Source organism: Sinocyclocheilus grahami, unplaced genomic scaffold (assembly GCF_001515645.1).
Source record: "Sinocyclocheilus grahami isolate Dianchi unplaced genomic scaffold, SAMN03320097.WGS_v1.1 scaffold222.1, whole genome shotgun sequence".
Taxonomy (NCBI): Eukaryota; Metazoa; Chordata; class Actinopteri; order Cypriniformes; family Cyprinidae; genus Sinocyclocheilus; species Sinocyclocheilus grahami.
Genome location: NW_015505401.1, coordinates 1,210,267 through 1,232,694, shown reverse-complemented (window position 1 = coordinate 1,232,694; position 22,428 = coordinate 1,210,267). Strand labels below are relative to the sequence as shown.

Below are 22,428 nucleotides of genomic sequence, written 5' to 3'. Positions count from 1 at the left end.
GTAAATCATTCAGACCATCTTTGTTATCACTATACTTTACATTTTTTCATTAATGTACATATGTTTTTATGTCTTAAACCTTTGGTTTTCTGTGATGTTTTAAACCTTTGTATGGACCGTATGATACTTCCATGCTGCTGTTGTGTCCTTTTTGAAGCTCAAAGCTTCAGTCATTAATTGTAATTGCATGGAAAAGTGCATGGACAAATGTCTTCAGAATGTTACATTTTGTTTTCCATAGAAAAGAAAAAGAAGAGTAAGAGTAAATAAATGATGTCAAATTCTGTATTTTTTGTAAACTATTCCTTTTTTTTCTTGAGAAGTGCTGGTCCATAAATGCACCAGGTGCTCAGAAATTAAATTTCTAGCTTATTTGCTGAGTCATATCTGTTCCAGGAGGACTTGTATAGTCTGCTGTTAATTACACTATAGGCAAATGGTTGTTTTTGAACTAGGTCCAAGTATGCAGGAGGTAAACGTTACCTGTCGGCAATGGGTCTTCTCTCTGTAATTTTCTCCCTCTCTATTTATCCCTCCTTTTGTGTATTTATTGGACTTCATAGTGTGATATTCCATAAACAGGCGGGTAGTGAAGAGCCAAAGTTGGTTAGAGTGCACCTGGCATGACTCCACAGACCCAGGAGAGACTGCATGGGGCCAGGATCAGGGTTTATACGGCGTTTGGGAGTAAATAAAGAGCAGAGCGATGTGCTAGCTCATCTCAGAGGTCTGAGTCTGCTTTAAACTTTGACTTTCCCCACAGACAAGCATTTGTTATGATGGCCTGTTCAGGGGTTGTGATGATTAACCTGCAGATGTTAGGTTTTTTCATTCATTTGCCAGAGTAGAGTCCTGAATACAGTATCCCTCGCTCACTCTCTCTGCCAGAGACTTTAATCAGGATAGACACTATACAGTATTTAATTGGTCACGAATATACATAAAAAGGCTGTGAGGGATTGAAGCAAAAGTAAATTTTGCACTTGGGAGGTGGAGGAACCCTATGATCTATAATCTTGGTAATTGGAAAAATTGAGTGGTACTTTGTCTTAATTGATGCATCTTGTAGCCTAAATACAGTTTTTAAATGTGTTGATTTTTCTATAACATGATTTTCAACATTTCAAATTGGTCAAAAAGTGCAGTGAACTTTACCTCAGATTGAAACCTTGGCACCAAAACTTTGATTTTCTTTATTTTAAAGGTATAGTTCACCAAGAAATGAAAAATTGCTGAAAATTTTCTCACCCTCTTGCCATCCAAGATGTAGAAGAAATAGTTTTTTCATCAGAAGAGATTTGGAGAAATTTAGCATTACATCCCTTGCTCACCAGTGGATCCTCTGCAGTGAATGGGTGTCGTCAGAATGAGTTCAAACAGCTGATAAAAACATCACAATAATCCAAAAGTAATCCATATGACCAAATAATGTCTTGTGAAGTGAAAAACTGTGTGTTTGTAGGAAACCATTACAATTAAAAACCATTAAGACTTTTTAACTTTAAGCCATAGCTTTCGACTAAAATATGAGTCCTTTAACCATAGTATTACCTTCTACCTAATATGAAATCTTTGCATTACTCAATATTGTTGTATCTTTAATAGTAGGCATGAAGTTACAGCTTGCCACTAGATATATAAATATGGAAGAATAATTTGTATTGCAACAAAATGTAAAATTTTGAGTGGGTACATTTGCTAAATGGATAGGTTGTGGGTTTGAATCCCAGGCAGTGAACTGATAAACATGCTGATAACATGCTTTTCTTGAATGCACTGTAAGTTATTTTGGCTAAAGTTTTCCAGTTGCCAGTTGAATTTAATTTAGCTAGAACTCTATTGCAGATTGTTAATGCTAGATTATTAATGCCAAGTCAAGAAATTTCTTGCTTATCGACTGGTTTTTGGACTACCCATTTACATCTACTGTCAGTGCAACAGTGTTTTATTTGTCTTCTTATGCAACATAGCTGCTGCGAAAGGTCTCTTCATGCTTGTGAAATTCTAATGTCAGGATAATTTGTCTTGGATAAGCTTAATGAGGCTGTCTGTGTCTTTTGCTGGTGTTACGTGGCCGATGTTGGAGACACTTTCTCCTTTTGGCCCCAAACAGATCTCAGGTTGCAGGGGCTATTCTGTTTCACAAAGCTGGGCACGTTTGTCTGGGTAACTCAAATCATTGGGCCATGAGCTGTGGAAAAAGACTGAGTCATCCGGCTGCAGATCTTCTCTCCAGTGGAGCTGTGCTCTGGGAAATGGCGTGGACACCAGTGCAGGATGATACACGCTATGTCAGCTGTACCGCATGTGCTAGACCGTCCACAGCCATGTAGTCGCTTGGCATGCACCCACATGCAGAAATTCTCACAGTATCAAGCCAAGACGAAAAGCCAAGACATACAGCTTCACCCTCAGAATCCAGTTCTCCTGCGCGTTTCTCCGTTTTGCTCCAGAAATACAAAAATTGGATTCCTCTGGGTATCTCATGCGTATTCTTAGACTCACCATTTAATTTGATAATGAGCATGTAGGGTGCTGTAGAGTACGGTTATGGTTAGTAGCCAGGCTAATGTTACTGGCAAGTTCATTATGAAATAGATCCAGTTACTCATTAGCTTCAATGGCAGAAAGATTAAGTTGCAAGTGTTGTCAAGTTGCTTTAGTTAAAGTTGTGCAGACAGATGCTGTCTGTGTCTGTTGATTTTTATGTGTCTCTGGCCTATAGCCATGGGCCCGTATTTTATATTTAGAAAATGCACACTTCAAAATGACATGAAGAAAATGTAGATGACGTATTAGAATTTTTTTTATTTTTTAAAAAACTTTTATCACTCTATATTACGGTATTGCATTACATTACAAAATAGGTTCAAATGTAAAATATAGTTCTGGGGGCTGTTTCATAAAGGACGCTTAGAAAAGCGGGGATTAAAGTCCAAAACCTGGTAATTCTTACTGCACGCTTATTCTTAAGCAGCCCTTAATGTCAATCATGGATCATATCGATCCACCATTGCAAACAGCAAATATACTGTATTTGTGCTGTTTAATGCATTTGAGACATTGTGTTTTCCAAAGTGCATGACTGACAAGTCACAGGTATATTCTCCATTTGTAAATGTTAGAAAGTCATGCAAATATATCCTTTTTTTGTCAGGAGTGGTCGAGGCTTATGCGAGTGAACAAGCGCTGCTGCACGCATGCACGCTAAACAGACTGAGTGCAATAGAAAAATAGCCCAATACTTCTGAGTAAAATATACATTCTGTTAAAATATTTGTTATTGGACATTAAATGTGACACATGTAGAATTTTAAACCTACATATAAGTGTACGTTTGAATGATAGCAGTAACTGTAAATCAAATGTAAGCTAGCTAATACAGCTCTAATAACTAGTTCAAATGTGTTAATGTGTATTCCTCTTACTAGTTAAAATCTACTCTGTTTTCTATAATTTATTTCATTTTAACTTTTTAATTTAGTGCTTTAAAGAGCAATTTTAGATATGTAATGTTTTAATATTCTACTAATAACCATAAAAGGTACAGCTGTCAAAAAAACACGAAAAATTTACTGGTTTTCAATTAGTTGCTAAACCGAGTGTTTTTGTTTTGCTTTGTTTGGTTTTGCTTTGTTTGTTTTTTTGTTTTTGTATAATTTTACTTTTTGTTTTTTGTTCAATTTTTGTTTTTGCTTTTACTTTGTATTGCTTTTGTTGTTTAGTTTAGTTTTTGTTTGTTTTGTTTCACTTTTTGTTTCGCATTTTTACCGTGTTGCTTTTGTTTTGTTTTGCCTTTTGTTTCATTCTTGTTTTTGCTTTGTTTTGATTTTACGATTTACTGGTTTTCAATTAGTTGCTAAACCGAGTGTTTTTGTTTTGCTTTGTTTGGTTTTGCTTTGTTTGTTTTTTGTTTTTGTATAATTTTACTTTTTGTTTTTTGTTCAATTTTTGTTTTTGCTTTTACTTTGTATTGCTTTTGTTGTTTAGTTTAGTTTTTGTTTGTTTTGTTTCACTTTTTGTTTCGCATTTTTACTGTGTTGCTTTTGTTTTGTTTTGCCTTTTGTTTCATTCTTGTTTTTGCTTTGTTTTGATTTAAATGGGCCAAAATACCAGCAACAGTGTGTGACAACCTTGTGAAGACTTACAGAAAACGTTTGACCTCTGTCATTGCCAACAAAGGGTATATAACAAAGTATTGAGATGAAATTTTGTTATTGACCAAATACTTATTTTCCACCATAATTTGCAAATAAATTCTTTAAAAATCCTACAATGTGATTTTCTGGATTTTTTTTTCTCATTTTGTCTCTCATAGTTGAGGTATATCTATGATGAAAATTACAGGCCTCTCTCATCTTTTTAAGTGGGAGAACTTGCACAATTGGTGGCTGACAAAATATTTTTTTTCCCCACTGTATATCTTAAATATTTTAATGTAATGTAATGAATCATGATTTATTTGTTTCTTTGAATATGAATTAGCAGGATTTTTAATCAATGCACTGAGAAAACAGTTTGACAGTTAAAAAGCGCTCTAAATTCATATATTCGGAAAGAGTATATGGATATACGGTCCATATCATATCATATCGTCAAACATACTGTAGCTCTGTAAATTTTTTAACATTTATTAGATTTTCAGCAGGATGATCTCTTGTTTTGTGTTTTTTTTTTCTTTAGGAGAGGAAAAAAGCACAGTATTATCCTGAGAACACAGCTGTCTGTCAGAGTCCATGCCTGCATAGGTGAGTAACAAGATGCCGTTGCTCTTCAAATAAACTATAAATGGTGAGAAAAACATTTAGTACTCAGTCTTCACCCTTTAAAATTTCTGGCTTAGTCAGCAGATTCTGGTTGCATTAGATTGTTTAGGTTATTTGTTACTTGTTTGATGACGTATGTGTAAATTATACGTACCGAAGCCCCTACTTGATTTTTACTGTGTGGTAAAGTTTTCCTGTTGCTAATAGGCCCTCACGCCACAACGTTTATGATCTAGTTTAAATATGTTCCATGCTTGATTCCTCAATCGATATAAAACAGCTAATGCAGCAACTTTATATGAATGCCAGGGTAATGCTTCATACACACACACACACACACACACACACACCTTAGCTTGTGTCAAGTATATTGGAGTTTTAAAACATTAAAAATCTAATTCTGTTTTGATTAGAAGGCTTTTTTAAATTTATAATGTGTGTGATTAGTTTAAAAAACACTAATCATAAAAATATGCCATGGTAGCATGTTTGGACTCACAATATATTGCATAGTTACTGTATACTGTATTTCTTCACAATCTTGTTGTTTATCTCATGTCACTAAACCCTGCTGACAGAATCAGGCTTCATTACCTCCGTAAGCCTTATCCCAGATTAACATCTGTGTAATTGTGTGGAAGCAGGACGGCTATGGCTATCTCTGTGTCACGAAGGATTAAGTGTCACAGACAGTACCCACAAAACCCATTAACCCTCTGGGGTCTGAGGGTGTTTTGGGCCCTGGAGAAGTTTTGACATGTCCTGACATTTGTGCTTTTTTCAGTTGCTAATAAACATTGTAATGACTAAGTTTAGTAGCACCATAATCAGCACAAACTGGGCTACAATAATATGTGAGCAGCATGTATGTATGTGATTGTGTTTTTGAGAAAACAACGTTTATGCGTGCTTAGTGAAAAACTAAAATTTTTAAGTCACTGAAATAAGGCCATAAAACACATACAGAACATTTGTTCATAGGACTATTGAGAACAGATCTTGAAGTCTAGAATTTTTTCATCAGAATGATGTGAAAATCATCTTGTTTACTCACTCACAGAAAACAATATATTGATTTAAATTTTCTAAGACACTTTTTGTGTAGAAAAGGAATATGCGAGGGGGCGTGAATCGTCATGTATAATGAGTGATTCACACCTGAGAAGACAAAGGCCTGCATAATGAGCTGCATAATGAGCTGCATAATGAGCTGCATAATGAGCTGCATAATGAGCTGCATAATGAGCTGCATAATGAGCTGCATAATGAGCTGCATAATGAGCTGCATAATGAGCTCTCAGGTGTGTGACTGAGAGGGAATTGCTACAAGAAAAAATGAGGAAAAAGAAATGTATCTATTTTTTTGTTTGTAGTTTATTTAGAATATATATAACTATCACATCATTTTGGGAGTGTGTGCATCACATGGGCTTAGCTGTGGTCCAGGCTCTTGTGCAGGCAGGAATCTCAGAACCTGTGGAACATGTCAGCGTCAGTCTCTGGTTTCCATGACCAAGTGGGCTGCTTATTTGCTTTGGCTCTCTTTGCAACAGGTTCTTTTGCACTGTTATTCTCACATCTGAAATAAAAAAGCCAGCATGCTGTTTACACAAACTACATTATTAACATTATTATGATGTTCACGGATACTAGTACTAATTTATCTAAACAAAGAACACAATTACCACATAGCAAACATATTTTACCACAAAGTAACTAAATCAAATGAAAGTAACATCTGTAAAATAGTGAATGCACACTTAAAATTCTGAATGGAGTTGAAAACTGAACGAGTGCCCCCTTCCTATGAGAGATGCAGGTGAAGGCAAGAGTGGTGTACTCCCCACAGTACCTTAGTATAGTATGCATACTTCATGAGAAAACAATGCCAAGTCTAACAATTTAACACTATCAACCACAAATAATATTACCACATATTCTGGGAATAATACAATTACTATACTGTGCACTTACTCAGTAGGATTTTCCAGCAAACTCAAAACTGAACGACGTGCGTGTGCCTTTCTTGTGCAAGATGCCGGTGATGCAGCCACAGTCCTAAACCAAAATGAAAACAGTTTCAAAACATTTCAGCGTCATTACTCCATAAGACACGGGTATAACACATTCAAAATATTTACACCAGAACAGATCTTCATGAACAGAAGCTTAGTTACATTCACAAACACAAGCATGCTTTGTATGTAGGCCTATACAATCCAAAAACTATAATTATAAACATGTATGGCTATATTCATGAACAGAGAATATCCTATCACACTCAGTGCTTCTACCCGTTTGAGGTGAGAACACAGGAGGATACCGGCTCCACACGAAGGCTATAAAATCTGGCGAACGTGTTAGGGGTCGCCCAGCCCGCAGCTCTACAGATATCCGCCAGCGCCCAGGAGAATGCAACACCTCTAGTAAGCTTGCAACCTGAATGGGCAGGGCACACCCTGTGCCTGATAAGCCAGGGTGATGGCATCCACTATCCAGTGGGCCATCCTCTACTTCGAGATGGCATTCCCCTTCTGCCGGCCTCCGTGACAGACAAAGAGCTGGTCTGAGGTCCTGAAGCTTTTTGTGTCCGGTCAATGTAGCACCTTAAGGCTCGGATGGGACAGAGCAAAACTAGGGCTGGGTCTGCCTCCTCCGAGGGCAGCGCTTGGATCCCACCTGATCCCTGAAGGGAGTAGCGGGAACCTTGGGCACGTAGCCGGGCCAGGGCCTCAGGGTTACCTGGGAATCAGCCGGCCCGAACTCTAGGCACAAATCGTTGACCGAAAATGCGTGCAGGTCCCCTACCCTCTTGATGGAGGCCAATGCTAGCAGGAGCAAAGTCTTCATTGAAAGGAACTCCAGCCCATCCACCTGCAAAAAGGCTCCGATGGGCCCTGCTGTAGTGCCCTTAGCACCAGAGTCAGGTCCCACGAGGGAATAGAGGGGGGCCGTGGAGGATTTTACCTTCTCACCCCTTTAAGGAACCTGACAACCAGGTCATGCTTCCCCAACCACCTCCTTCTACGGGGTCGTGGTTAGCAGCGACATAAACTTTAAGGGTGGAGGGAGACAGCCTTCGCTCCAACCCTTGCTACAAAAAGAACAGCACAACTCCGATCGGGCATCTTCGGGGGACACCACTCAACGAACAGGTTCCACTTCAAGCGTAGCGCTCTCGCTGAACTCCACCGGGGAGACCCTTGTAACCCCCTAGCTGCCCCACCATCGAGGGTGGTGAGGGAGGAGGATCCAGCAAATCAGTTTCCGGCAGTAAAAAGGTGCCGTCCACGACCTGTTGAGCTCCTCATGCACCTCCGGGAAGAAAGGCATCGTGTACTGCGTTAAGCTAAATGAGACTTGTTATAGCACTTGTATATCATTGCTTTTTTATATATCATTTTGATTGCTTCCATTGTCCTCATTTTTAAGTCGCTTTGGATATATATATGTGTGTGTCACAATGTCACTGCAAAGTGTTTATATATATATATGACATTTTAAATATATGTCACATTTTTTGGATGATTCTTGAACACACACACAGACACAGACAGACAGACAAACAGACAGATAGATAGATAGATAGATAGATAGATAGATAGATAGATAGATAGATAGATAGATAGAGAGATAGATGATAAATACTGCATTAACTATTAACTTACATTGAGCAATACAATGTTATTGGGGAAGTCGTGGCCTAATGGTTAGAGAGTCGGACTCGTAACCCAATGCGGGTTCGAGTCTCGTACCGGCAGGGATTGTAGGTGGGGGGAGTGAATGTACAGCACTCTCTCCCACCTTCAATACCACGACTGAGGTGCCCTTGAGCAAGGCACCGAACCCCCAACTGCTCCCCGGGCGCCACAGCAAAAATGGCTGCCCACTGCTCCGGGTGTGTGTGTGTTCACTGCTGTGTGTGTGCACTTTGGATGGGATAAATGCCGAGCACTAATTCCGAGTATGGGTAACCATACTTGGCCACATGTCACGTCACATTTATTTATTTATTTTTTACATTTGTTACAGTATTTATTAATCTATTAATCTTTCTTAACTTTAATAAAAGTACAGCTGTTGTACTTTTAATTACTATGAACTGAGATTAATAAATGCTTTACAAGAATGTTTCATTGTTAGTTTATGTTAACTAATACAGAGTTCTGGCATGAAACTCTAGATGGCGCAGTCCGATAGGTCTAACTCAATCTGACCTAATGACATCATTATCACATGGCACAGCTGATTGGTTCTCTCCTGTATCAGTAGCCAATGAGCTCGCTGCTCAACATTCAAATATATGACTAGTGCTTGCCGTAGCAGTTGCAGCTTGCTTCAAAAACCCTCCACCTGTATAGATCTGCTACGAGGTGATTCATGTATGCTATTTGGGTGTTATTTTATGTATGTTATATTTGCAGCAGCAATATTTCTTGCATGCTCACAACAGCATGTTGTGGATGTATTGGCAGTAGCAAGTCTCGGTACTTGCTCTGCCGCAGCAGCAGCGTAGCAGATCTATTCCACCAAGACCAAATGCATAAACATTGTCATGTACATTACCATCCCAATGCCTCCGAGAGTTGTCATGATAGAAATGGAGTTAGTTAACAAATGGAATTTAGTAATTTAAGTAATGGAATGTAGTATTAATGTTAACAAATGAAACCTTATTCTAAAGTGTTACTGAAAATGTAAATATTTTTAGAAAATAATATTTAACAGTTTTTTTTAACTCAAATTTTATGACATCAAATATTTCGAAAGATTCAAAGTTTTGTTTGAGATACTAGCACACCTTTATTTAAGCTTTTAAAGTGATCTGATTTCACATTTACCCACCCTTAAACATCCTCTACAACTGAGGTTTGGCTGCTTTACATGTCAGTCAGTTGGCTTTTTCATGTCTAAATGGGCGGTTCTTTGTTGGAATAATCCGCAATGTGGACCAGACTTCATGCCGACAGTCAAACGTCTAAGTGAGTCACTGCCGTTGTCTACAGGAACTGGTAGTCGGTGTTTAAGACAAGTGTGTGTCTGTAGCGAGCAGTATAAACTTAGTGGCATGCTGCACTGCAGCCAAGCACACGTGGCTCGTACGGTTTTCCCTCTCCAGACTGCAGGGGAAAATATATCCGTCAGCCTGCAAAAGCCATTAAGCTTAGAACTGTCAGATTTTAATTTGTACGTTTTGCAAAAGTGTTATTTAAGGGTACCAGGGACAAAAATTGCCCAATGAAAGAAGTGCAGTTATCTCTCACAGTCAACTCAATTTACCGATCCTGCGTCCCTGAGGGATTGCGGCACCATTTGGAAACTCCAAAGCTGTTCTGCTAGGGGTATTTTGGTCCAAAAATAAAGTTGCTGAAACTCCTGGCAAGGTCTGAGAATCTGTTGAGAGAGATTTTACAAACCAGACCTGCTCAGACACCTGCCCGCGAGTCGTTTTCCCTTTCGTTCTTTCGCAATTTGTGAACCATGAAAGAGGGCAGCAGCTTAGCACAAGTACCTCTAGTAGCAAAACCTTCCGAGAAGCTTCACCTATCAACAGCTCTGAACGTTTGCTTGTTGATTTGTGTTTTGATAATCTGCTTTGAGTCACTACGTTGTTTGTCTCTGTGGAATCAATGTTCCGTATCTATGATTTAAACCCGTATGGAAAGAGCAGCTTGATAAGAGAACCACTATGCTCTGCAGATGTTGCCTTGCCTCTCTTGTTGAATTTTTTTCTTGCCATTCTATCCTCTGTCCCGGGACCTGTCCTAAACCACGCTGCATTCCTTGTAGCAATGATGGGATCACTTTTCTGACCAGCTGTGTGCTTGTGTGATTGAAGGCCTATTTGGGTCAAAGGTGGGAGGTAAGGGCTGGGTAAGACTCTCTCTCGCTCTCTAAGCGGATGACCCAAGATGACAGCTGCTGCTCTTCAGGCTTAATGTTTCTCTCCGTTTTTGTGTTAATGAAAGAGCAGGACAACTATTTTGAATGAGTTTTGTTGTGTATTTGCAGTTTTCATTATATTTTTAGTTTGTTTTAGCGACATTTTGTGATTTTTAAAATTCTTTTAATTTAAAAGATATTTTATCTATGCTTCATTTTTATTCCAGGTTTTTTTTTTTTTTTTTTAGTACCTCAACCTATTTTATTTCAGTTAGTTGCCAATGCAACATTTCATATTTTCATTGTTTATTTTATTTTATTTTAATGAAAAGATGTTTTAATAGTTTTAGTTTTGGTTAACAATAACAATGCTGGTTCATTTTAATAAAATATTTTTAAAACATGCTTTGTGGTTTACATTGTATTTGAATGAGGAAAATAATCAGTTTCAACTTTCAAATTTATCAGCCACTTATTACTGACTATTTATTGTCTTTTTGAAGCAGTGTTTACTTAATTGTAAATTTGTTTTCATGTATTATTTATTTATAATTATTAATCCACATTAATGTTTAAATAGTTTAAAGCTGAATGTATTCAAATCAAATTCAATTTTGTTGTTGCACTGAAATTGGTAATTTCAATTACCAAATTTAAATTTGGTATAGTAGACTAGTGTAAACACTCGATGTATATTGCGTTCAAAATAAATTCAAAGATTAAATTAATCCATTTTGCATGATTTCTATTTGCACATTCTTTATCAAAGAACTAGTATGCACCGAGGTGGTGCTAAAATTGGTCCTGAAACGGTTTATTTATTTTTCCCAGTTAGATCAATTACGGCCTTATATTTGTCACTGCATTTGAACTTTAAGAGTTAAAATCAACTGCAGTTTATGACTGCAGGTTTTATGTGATGTCAGTCATGTATTGTTAATCATGCATCATCATAATTGGTGCCAAATAATTTGATCCACTTATCCTGATAGAATACCAATTTTACCCCATACACAGCACTTTTTGGTCAAATGAAGCACTAATCTAAAACTACAAACTTTTCCGGGATAAAATCCAAAGTGTCTCTAGCAAACATTTATTTGTAACAGTAATTTCATGCATGGAGAGATGCATCTATTTCCCATAAGCATTGCCCATCTTCAGTAACGTGTGGCCATGCTTTTGATCGCACATTCAAGGCCCTTTATCTCGAGTTTGATGAAAGGAATGAACTCAAAACCACTTTGCTGCTGCTATTCATAGCAGGACTTTACACAGCACACTGTCATAAATCAACTCACCAGAGTGGGCTGTCAACAGACCTGATGACACAACGCCATGACAACTATTTTCTTGCACTTGTCTGGGCTCATTAGCAAAACCTTTTTCACTTGTGCAGTTAAGCCTGATTTATATTTTCCATGTCCATGTTGACCGCTTCATTAAATGACAGGAGTGTTTGGCTACTGCTGTGGCTACTGCTGTGCCCAGTATGAGCTCAATGACCTCAATGTTTTGACTGTCCATCATTATTATTATGGGAAGTTTCATGGGTCAACTATGTAAGCGTGAGTCTAATGGGTTCTAGGCCAGGGTTTTTTAAAACATTTTGTTGCCAAGGACCCCCAAATGTGAAGGATAACCCTTGTGAGTGGTCCCATTCTGAAAATGTAAAGGCGGTTACATTTTTTTGTATGATGAGAAAGTCGTATTACAAAGACAAAAAGTAATTATTTCCAAAATTAAATAATTGACTTTTACTTTGTCATTTAACTAAAGCAAAATGTTGAAACATGTTAAAATATTATTTAAAAGTATTCACAGTTTAAGTATAAATTTTCATTTCTTTTTATTAAAAACTATACATTACATAATATATATATATACACGTGTGTGTGTGTGTGTATATATATATATATATATATATATATATACAGTATATACAGCGGGTAAAATAAGTATTGAACAAGTCACCATTTTTTCTCAGTAAATATATTTCTAAATGTGCTGTTGACATGAAATTTTCACCAGATGTCGGTAAAAAACCCAAGCAATCCATACATACAAAGAAAACAATACAAATAAGTGCAGAAATTAAGGCCCTGTCCACACAAATTATTTTTAAAACCGCAGCTTTTTCTATGCTGTTTGGCCGTTCGTCCACATGCAAACAGGTCACTGAAACCGAACATTTTTGAAAATGCCTGCCAGGGTGAAGATTTTCAAAAACTCCGGTTGCAGTGTTATTGTGTAGACAGCGAAACCGGAGTTTTTGGCTTGTGACGTCGGAGCCTGCGCTGTTATCTCCTCCTACTGGAAACTTTTTCAGGCTTCTGATTGGCCAACGTGTCTTTCCGGTTGAGATCATATTGCCACCTGTTGGTTTGGCATGCTCTTGACAGTGCTTCATAGTATGCGTTTGCGTTTTCATGTGGACGGACATTTTTTTAAAATCGGAAGAAGGAAAAACTTCTTAAACTTAAAAAAAAAATAAAAAATAGCCATGTACGTGCGGACATGGCCTAAGTTCTGTGTAATAAAGTGGAATGACACAGGGGAAAAAGTATTGAACACATGAAGAAAGGGAGGTGCAAAAAGGCATAGAAAGCCAAGACACCAGCAGAAATCTATCAGTAATTAGAAAGCAATCCTGCCCCTAGTCAGTGGAAATTAATATTAGCTGGTTTAGTCCTATAAAAAGGTGTCACACAAGAAACATTTCATGATGGGTAAAAGCAAAGAGCTCTCTCAAGACCTTCACAACCTTATTACTGCAAAACTGATGGCATTGGTTACAGAAGGATTTCTACTTCTGAATGTTCCAGTGAGCGCTGTTGGGGCCATAATTCGGAAGTGGAAAGAACATCATTTCACCATAAACCAGACCAGGTGCTCCTCGCAGGATTTCTGACAAAGCACTGAAAAAAATTATCAGAAGAGTTGTCTAAGAGCCAAGGACCACTTGTGGAGATCTTCAGAAAGACCTGGAATTAGCAGGTACAATTGTTTCAAAGAAAATAAGTAAAGCACTCAACCGCTGTGGCCTGTATGCACGCTCACCACGCAAGACTCCATTGCTGAAGAAAAAGCATGTTGAAGCTCGTTTAAAGTTTGCTGCACCACATTTAGACAAGCCTGTGAAATACTGGGAGAATATAGTCTGGCCAGATAAGACCAAAATTAAACTCTTTGGATGCCATAATACACACTATGTTTGGAGGTCAAATGGCACTGCACATCACCCCAAAACATCATGGTGTAGCACTGGCAAAATTCATATAATTGAAGGAAGAATGAATGGAAAAATGTGATTTGATCAAAAACACAGACATACTTGATAAACATCTGCTGCCATCTACCAGGATGATGAAGATGAAACAAGGGTGGACATTCCAGCGAGACAATGATGCCAAACACACAGCCAAGGAAACTCTCAATTTGTTTCAGAAAAAGAAAATAAAGCTGCTAGAATGGCCCAGCCAATCACCTGTCTTGAATCCAAAAGAAAATCTATGGAAAGAACTACAGATCAGAGTTCACAGAAGAGGTCCACTGAACCTTCAAGATTTGAAGACTGTTTGTGTGGAAGAATGGGCCAAAATCACACCTGAGCAATGCATGCGACTAGTTTCTCCATACAGGAGGCGTCTTGAAGCTGTCATTAACAACAAAGGCTTTTGTACAAAGTAATAAATAAATTTCAGTAAGCATGTTCAATACTTTTTCCCTGGGTCATTCCATTTTATTACACAGAACTTGATTTCTGAACCTATTTGTTTAGTTTTGCAAAACGGCAAAACTGATGGCATTGGTTACAGAAGGATTTCTAGTTCTGAATGTTCCAGTGAGCGCTGTTGGGCCATACACTCTTAAAAATAAAGGTGCTTCAAAAGGTTCTTCAAGCGATGCCATAGAAGAACCCTTTTTGGTTCCACAAAGAACCATTCAGTCAAAGGTTCTTTAAAGAACCATATCTTTCTTACCTTTTTGTAATCTGAAGAACCTTCTTTCGCCACAAAGAACCTTTTGTGAAACAGAAAGGTTCTTCAGATGTTAAAGGTTCTTTATGGAACGATTTAGACAAAAAGGTTCTTCTATGGCATCGTGAAGCACCTTTATTTTTAAGAGTGTAATTCGGAAGTGGAAAGAACATAATTTCACCATAAACCAGACCAGGTGCTCCTCGCAGGATTTCTGACAAAGCACTGAAAAAAATTATCAGAAGAGTTGTCTAAGAGCCAAGGACCACTTGTGGACATCTTCAGAAAGACCTGGAATTAGCAGGTACAATTGTTTCAAAGAAAACAATAAGTAATGCACTCAACCGCTGTGGCCTGTATGCACGCTCACCACGCAAGACTCCATTGCTGAAGAAAAAGCATGTTGAAGCTCGTTTAAAGTTTGTTGCACCACATTTAGACAAGCCTGTGAAATACTGGGAGAATATAGTCTGGTCAGATGAGACCAAAATTAAACTCTTTGGATGCCATAATACACACTATGTTTGGAGGTCAAATGGCACTACACATCACCCCGAAACATCATGGTGTAGCACTGGCAAAATTCATATAATTGAAGGAAGAATTAATGGAAAAATGTACCGAGACATTCTTGATAAAAATCTGCTGCCATCTACCAGGATGATGAAGATCAAACAAGGGTGGACATTCCAGCGGGACAATGATGCCAAACACACAGCCAAGGAAACTCTCAATTTGTTTCAGAAAAAGAAAATAAAGCTGCTAGAATGGCCCAGCCTGGCTTGAATCCTGACTTGAATCCAAAAGAAAATCCAAAAGAAAGTCTATGGAAAGAACTACAGATCAGAGTTCACAGAAAAGGTCCACTGAACCTTCAAGATTTGAAGACTGTTTGTGTGGAAGAATGGGCCAAAATCACACCTGAGCAATGCATGCGACTAGTTTCTCAATACAGGAGGCGTATTGAAGCTGTCAGTAACAACAAAGGCTTTTGTATAAAGTAATAAATACATTTCAGTAAGCGTGTTCAATACTTTTTCCCTGGGTCATTCCATTTTATTACATTTCACAACTTGATTTCTGAACTTATTTGTTTAGTTTTCTTTTTATGAATGGATTACTTGGGTTGTTACCGACATCTGGTGAAAATTTCATGTCAACAGCACCTTTAGAAATATATTCACTGAGAAAAAAATATATATATACAGGTATATATATACATACACCCTTTAAAGGGGTCATATGATGTTGCTAAAAAGAAAATTTTGTGTATTTGGTGTAACGAAATGTGTTTATGCGGTTTAAGGTTAAAAAACACATTATTTTCCACATACTGTACATTATTGTTTCTCCTCTATGCCCCGCCTTTCTGAAACGCGTAGATTTTTACAAAGCTCATTGTTCTGAAAAGCGAGGTGTGCTGTGATTGGCCAGCTATCCAGTGTGTTGTGACTGGCCGAATACCTCAAGCGTGTGATGGAAATGTTACGCCCCTTAACATACTGTGATGCCCTGTCAGGCCAGAGCGACGAGACAAAAACATTAAAACCCATTCTAAACGAGGCATTTGTTACATAATTACTGATTATAATGACTTATACTGTCTTTTTACATCACATCACGTTGCATCACGTTGCATCGTACCGCGTAAATATAAAACTATGTCTGCATTTGTGGTCGGAGAAACGACAAACAACAAGTGCTACTCTACACTGCCCAAAACTCGCATTTGAATCATCAGTAGCAAATTCTTTAAATATGAAAACATACTTACAGTCTATGAGTCAGAACTGCCGGCATTGTAGTCTACTCTCTTAGGAAACAGTCCTCCATAAAATGCGCTGCACATATCTGAATATTTGCGTTGAACTGTTCATGAAAATCAGTCATTGCTGAGTATAGTTTGGGAAATTTGCACTTTTGCATATGCCTTGTCAAATAGTAAATGGGCAATATTTTTAAGCCAGTGACATGCAATCTGCAAATTATTAACTAGAAATATTTTTTAGATTCATGGTCCTGAGAAATGTAACTAATTGCAATTCAAGGAATGACTGAAAAAAATGAAGGAATAATTAGGTTTTTGGCTTCTGGTGTGATGAAAATATGTTCCTGGCTCTCATTATTACTCTTTTTGTGTAAGCTGGAAGCAGATCTTGTTGAAAAAGGTGTCCAGGGTGGATGTTCTTTCAATTAGTGATTATGTAACAGTCAGATGCTGCTAATGCACTCATCACACCCATAAATTGACCAATAAAAACTCTGGCCACATTTGATTTGAGTTAGCAGCTTGAAAGCCTGGCATCTGTGGCTCCGTTCCAGTTGTTTCTTTATTGTGCCTCATGTTAAAATGAAGAATCTTGACATTGATACTGCTGGAGCGGGAAAAGATGAATTCTGACTGGAATGTTTCCTGCAGGTGTAGCGAATTTAGCTCAACGACCGGAAATATAAATAATTAACCATAAGTAGTTATAATTAACTATTCATATTTTAGATCCGCTGTAGATATTTAGCTGACCTCTCAGGGTCAACTGTCTTGTCAATTCTAAGAACGTTAATTTCCTGGTTAAGGGAAATAACTTTCTTACTGTACAATTCTATAAGCTTGTAACGTAAATCTGCATGATTAGTGACTCCGGTTATGAGCAAACAATGAACACGTCAAGTGTGATACAAGTAAGGTTTTATTAACTACATAAACACTTAAACTAGTCTAACATACGACATAAACACATAAACTGGTCTAACATCCTACATACACACATAAACTGGTCTAACATACACATACACACACACACACACACACATACAGTTGGTATAGGAAAGGGTTCAAGTTTAACTCAGCATAGAACAGAGGCCTGTTCTGCCTTTCTGAGGTGTTAGGTGCATTTCGGGGGAAGGGTCCATAGACCCTCGTAATTGGCCATTTGGTTAGGTGAGGGGGAGTTAGATATTATTTGTTAAATATAACAAAAAGTTGTGTGTCTGATTGGTCCAAATGCTACACAGGAAATGCCATGGTAAAACGAACACAACTGTAAAGTCTGTCTTTCTAATTAATACAATCTGAAACTAGTGACAGTCAGCATCTTGATAATCCGTTAGAGAAGATTTGACTTTCTGCCTTTTGTACCTCTGTAGGGAATTAACTAAAAATTAATTATGCCCACTGATAACAGCGTTTGTTTGCACATGATGCGCACATTATTTTAGCACACAGTTTCTTTGGAATTATGCAAATCATCTCAAATGCACCCATAAAATATGTGTTTAATGAGATTTGCATGGCACAGTTCGCATTCTTGCAGTTTGTTTCCGTTGCAGCTAGGGTTGCAAAGGGGTGGAAAACTTTCCAAAAATCCCTGGAATATTCCAAAAGATCCTGGAAAGTTTCCGAAATTTCTGGAATATTTTCGAAATTTACTGGAAATTTTCCACCTTTTTGCAACCCTAGTTGCAGCAGACTACTGTGATCTAGCATACTTTACTGGGACTGTAAATCGGCTTTTCAAAATGTACTTGTGTTTCAAAAAGTTTATTTTAAATTAAATACCTTTTGCCACCTGCTTTATTTCAGGTGATAATAAGGCAATGTTAATACCAACAGACTAATAGAGTTTTGTGTAAAAAGGCCAGTTCATATCAAGAATGATAACTTTTTGTAGCATCTACACCAACAGGTGATAACATTCTGTTTATTGTATGCATATGTTGCAGTTACTTCATCTGCCGTTTTTAAAATTGAAAATTTGCTGAACATGTACTCTCTCTTAGGCTATGCAAGATGTAGATGAGTTTGTTTCTTCATAGAAAAAGATTTGTAGAAATGTAAAATTACATCACTTGCTCAACAATAGATCCTCTGCAGTGAATGGGTGCCGTCAGAATGAGAGTCCAAACAGTTGATAAAAACATCACAATAATCCACAAGTAATTCACATGACTCAAGTCCATCAATTAATGTTTTGTAAAGTAAGCTGCATGTTTTTAGGAAACAAATCCATCATTAAGGCATTTTAATTTTAAACCACAGATTCTCAACAAAAATGGACACAAATCATTTTAGTGAATTCCTCCCTCTGTTTATAATGAAACATTACAATTCTTTTATCAGCGCTTACGTCTTTCATACAGTTACAGTTATTGCACCAAATGAGATCACTTCATCCGCCCATTCTTTGTGCACGTCCCCATATGACCATCATTCTATACTCTTTCAGAACTTCTACTTTTTTTTAACTGTAGATACTCACTGAGGTCAGTCAGGACAGGCTGATGTTCAAGAAATGACCCATGAACACCACAGAGTAACAGCCTAACCTACAGTTGACAAGCTCTTATAGATTTTTGTCTGTTAAATGAGCTGTAATGGAAACAACTGCTTTCACTTTACCCTGTGTGATTTGTAGTTAGCTTTGAGTTGTGATTTATGATCCTTTAAAACTTTACATGATGAATTTGTCGCATTTGGCTTATTGTTTGACACTTTGAAACACTCTTGTAGAAAGACAAGACTCTCAGAGTTGTAAATTTTTAATAATTCCTAGTGCTTTTCCAAGCAGTAAACAATGTTAGAGCAGGAAAAAGCGGCACAATCTAAAGACCTAAACTGAGTTCACCACTCTTGGACCAGTCGTTGCCCTAACTGCTTTTTAATTACGTTGCATTGCTCTGTTTAGTTTTCCTTTGCTATTTTAATTTTAGTTTTTTCTTTCCAGAATTGTCATGTAAGCGTGGTTGTGTTGAGTCTTGAGTCTGTGTTTGAGATGGTAGATTGAAATTGTGAAAGAAAAAAAGTCCATCTTCTGTTGTTTTCTCACATCAAAACCCACTGACATATTTGTTATTAACGGTTTCTGCTTGTGCTTGATCTGTGCATATTTCTCTCTTGATTCAGACGAGATGGCATTTCCACTGAAGAAAGCAATATTATGGATAGAGGACTCATATTTTAGCTGGAAAAAACTTGATGGCAAATTTTCAGTGAATTTCAAGTCTTTTCAAGTCAGTGTATTTTATCATTTAATCATTATGTTGTGTTCTGGGCTTCACTGTTCCCATAGAATTGGGACAAATATTTAAAACTACATAGTTACAGTTACTGTTACAGCTATCATTCTTGGTGTGAATGGGCTTTAAGGCTAAATCTATATGAAATCTATAATGAGCCTAATTTACATAGATAAGAACTGTGTTTGTATAGTAACAAATTACACTTATAGATTTTTATATGCGACACAGTGCTATTTCAGTGCATTTGCTAGCATTTGATTAAACTGGATTGTGTGTGGTTAGCACCGAAATACTGCACAAAAAAGTGTCTTAGTGAACAGCACTTCGCAACCGATGAAAACGTTTATCAACCTTTTTTTCCAAATTGCAACCATATGATCATCCAAATTTAAACAGGACTTCCTGAATGTGGTGACTTAAATGTCCAAGTGTTAACATCAGAGGAAGCTGCATATAAATAATCTGTTTATTCATAAACATGAATGATGAGTCTTTTAGGCTCTTATATGCAATGCCTGTCATTTAGCGCGTTTGCGGAGAACCTCAGCGGTCAATGGCAGTGAGATTTAGCGGTGTGGTAATGTACACAACATAGTTCATGGTTGCTGCAGCAGTCGTGAAAAGCACCAATCACCATCAGATGGCTAATTTTCAGAGCCCAGAAACCCCCGTGCTGCCTGCGAGTAAACCGTGGCTTTCCGACAGGGCATAATCCAGATGCCTTAATCATAGTCATTTACTCGCACAAACATTTGGCTGCAGAGGAGATGCTTTTGTTGGGCTGATGGAAAGCCTGAGCTCTGGTGCACTTGGTTTTTTTTCTGCCAGATGAGCTAATGGTTTATTAAGGTTTGTATGCTCGGTGTAGATCTTGACGCTGATTTGCCATAATCAACGTGTCTGGGAGTCGGGGCTCTATAATGTGAAAACGAGGCCAGACTCCTGATTAAACTCAACGATGCCAACGTGTGGTCCCAATAAAACTGGTCTCCGTTTATTACCATTAGCCCTCGCTGCAAATAAAGACATAATGAATTTTCAAACATGTTAAATAAATCTGAGGTAATTGTCTCGCACCGGGTTCTGGGGGCATTAGTAACAAGCAGAACCCTAAACAGACCTGATTGTGAGGTGACTTGAGCGGCAAATTTTTACTAGCAACTCGCCCCAATCCCCACCCAAGAGTAATATTTAAAAGCACATTGCGGTTATGGCCAAATTATAGACATCTAAGTTGATAGAGGTTGGCATTGTTTAGTGGGTTTTGTGAGCTTGCAGAGTAAATCCCTAAATTAGGTCTGGGTTTTGTATAATGCACAGAATACAGTGGAGTAAGTGCTTCATTAGCCATAGAATGCATCATGTCTAGTATGATACAGTACATGTGCTCATTACTGTCTAAACGTTATGTTTTTTTTTTCAATGGTTGATGTCAATATTTAGAGAGGTAAATATATATATTATATGTTTTCAATTAATAAAATGTTAAGTTAGTAAATGAGACACAAAAGAATTTACACAAGTCATTTAATTTTTGTTTACACCAAAATTAAAAAGTGCAAACTATTTTTTAAATATTATTTTCTTAAACTTTTTTTATGCTTGTATAATGTACAGTATGTCTGTCTGTCTCTATTTGGCCATATTTGTGCCATTAAACATTATATATCTGTTTCAATTTTTGTTTTGTTTTGTTTCTTATTATTTTTGTTTTAGTTTTTTTGCCATTATTTTTTAGCATAATTATGGTTTTGTTTGTTTTGTTTGTGCCATTATTTTTTAGCATATTCTTATGTGTGTATATGCTTTTTTGTTTTGTGCCATTATGTTTGGGATAATTGTTTTTTGTTTGTTGTTTGTTTGTTTGTTTGTTTTCTTTTCTTTTGGGGATTTGCAAGATTCTTTTGGTGAATCGAATTCTTAAACAACACAACACAGACATGCTATAAATGGACACAAATCATTTTAGTGAATTCCTCCCTCTGTTTATAATGAAACATTACAATTCTTTTATCAGCGCTTACGTCTTTCATACAGTTACAGTTATTGCACCAAATGAGATCACTTCATCCGCCCATTCTTTGTGCACGTCCCCATATGACCATCATTCTATACTCTTTCAGAACTTCTACTTTTTTTTAACTGTAGATACTCACTGAGGTCAGTCAGGACAGGCTGATGTTCAAGAAATGACCCATGAACACCACAGAGTAACAGCCTAACCTACAGTTGACAAGCTCTTATAGATTTTTGTCTGTTAAATGAGCTGTAATGGAAACAACTGCTTTCACTTTACCCTGTGTGATTTGTAGTTAGCTTTGAGTTGTGATTTACCAATCAATCAATCAATCAATCAAATATATCAATAAATATATGTTTTATATTTAATCTTAATCTTTTATTTTAGTGTGTGTGTTTGTTCACTACTCACTGCTGTGTGTGTGTGTGCGCGCTTGGATGGGTGAAATGCAGAGCACAAATTCCGAGTATGGAACCATACTTGGCCACATGTCACCTCACGTCCTCATGTCTTCTTTTGTTTTGTTTTGTTTGTGCCGTTATGTTTGGCATAATTATGTTTTTTGTGTGGTTCTGTGTTTTGTTTTGTGCCATTATGTTTTTGTTTAGTTTAGTTTTTTGAGTTTGTTTTGTGTTTTTGTTTTGTGTTTTTGTTTTGTTTATTTTTTTTGTTTTTTTGGGGGGGATTTGCAAGAAAAAGATACAGTATTAAAGGGATAGTTCACCCAAAATATATATATATATATATATATATATTTTTTTTT

The 22,428-nt window shown here is 37.2% G+C and overlaps 1 protein-coding gene across 1 annotated transcript in view; it reads left to right on the top strand.

The window, feature by feature from the left end:
• Positions 1–22,428, top strand: part of LOC107596716 (FH1/FH2 domain-containing protein 3-like) — a 201,434-nt gene that overhangs the window by 26,989 nt on the left and 152,017 nt on the right. The window contains exon 3 of the mRNA XM_016287514.1: positions 4,684–4,748. Within this exon, the coding sequence (XP_016143000.1) occupies positions 4,684–4,748 (65 nt within the window). The remainder of the gene's footprint in view (positions 1–4,683; positions 4,749–22,428) is intronic.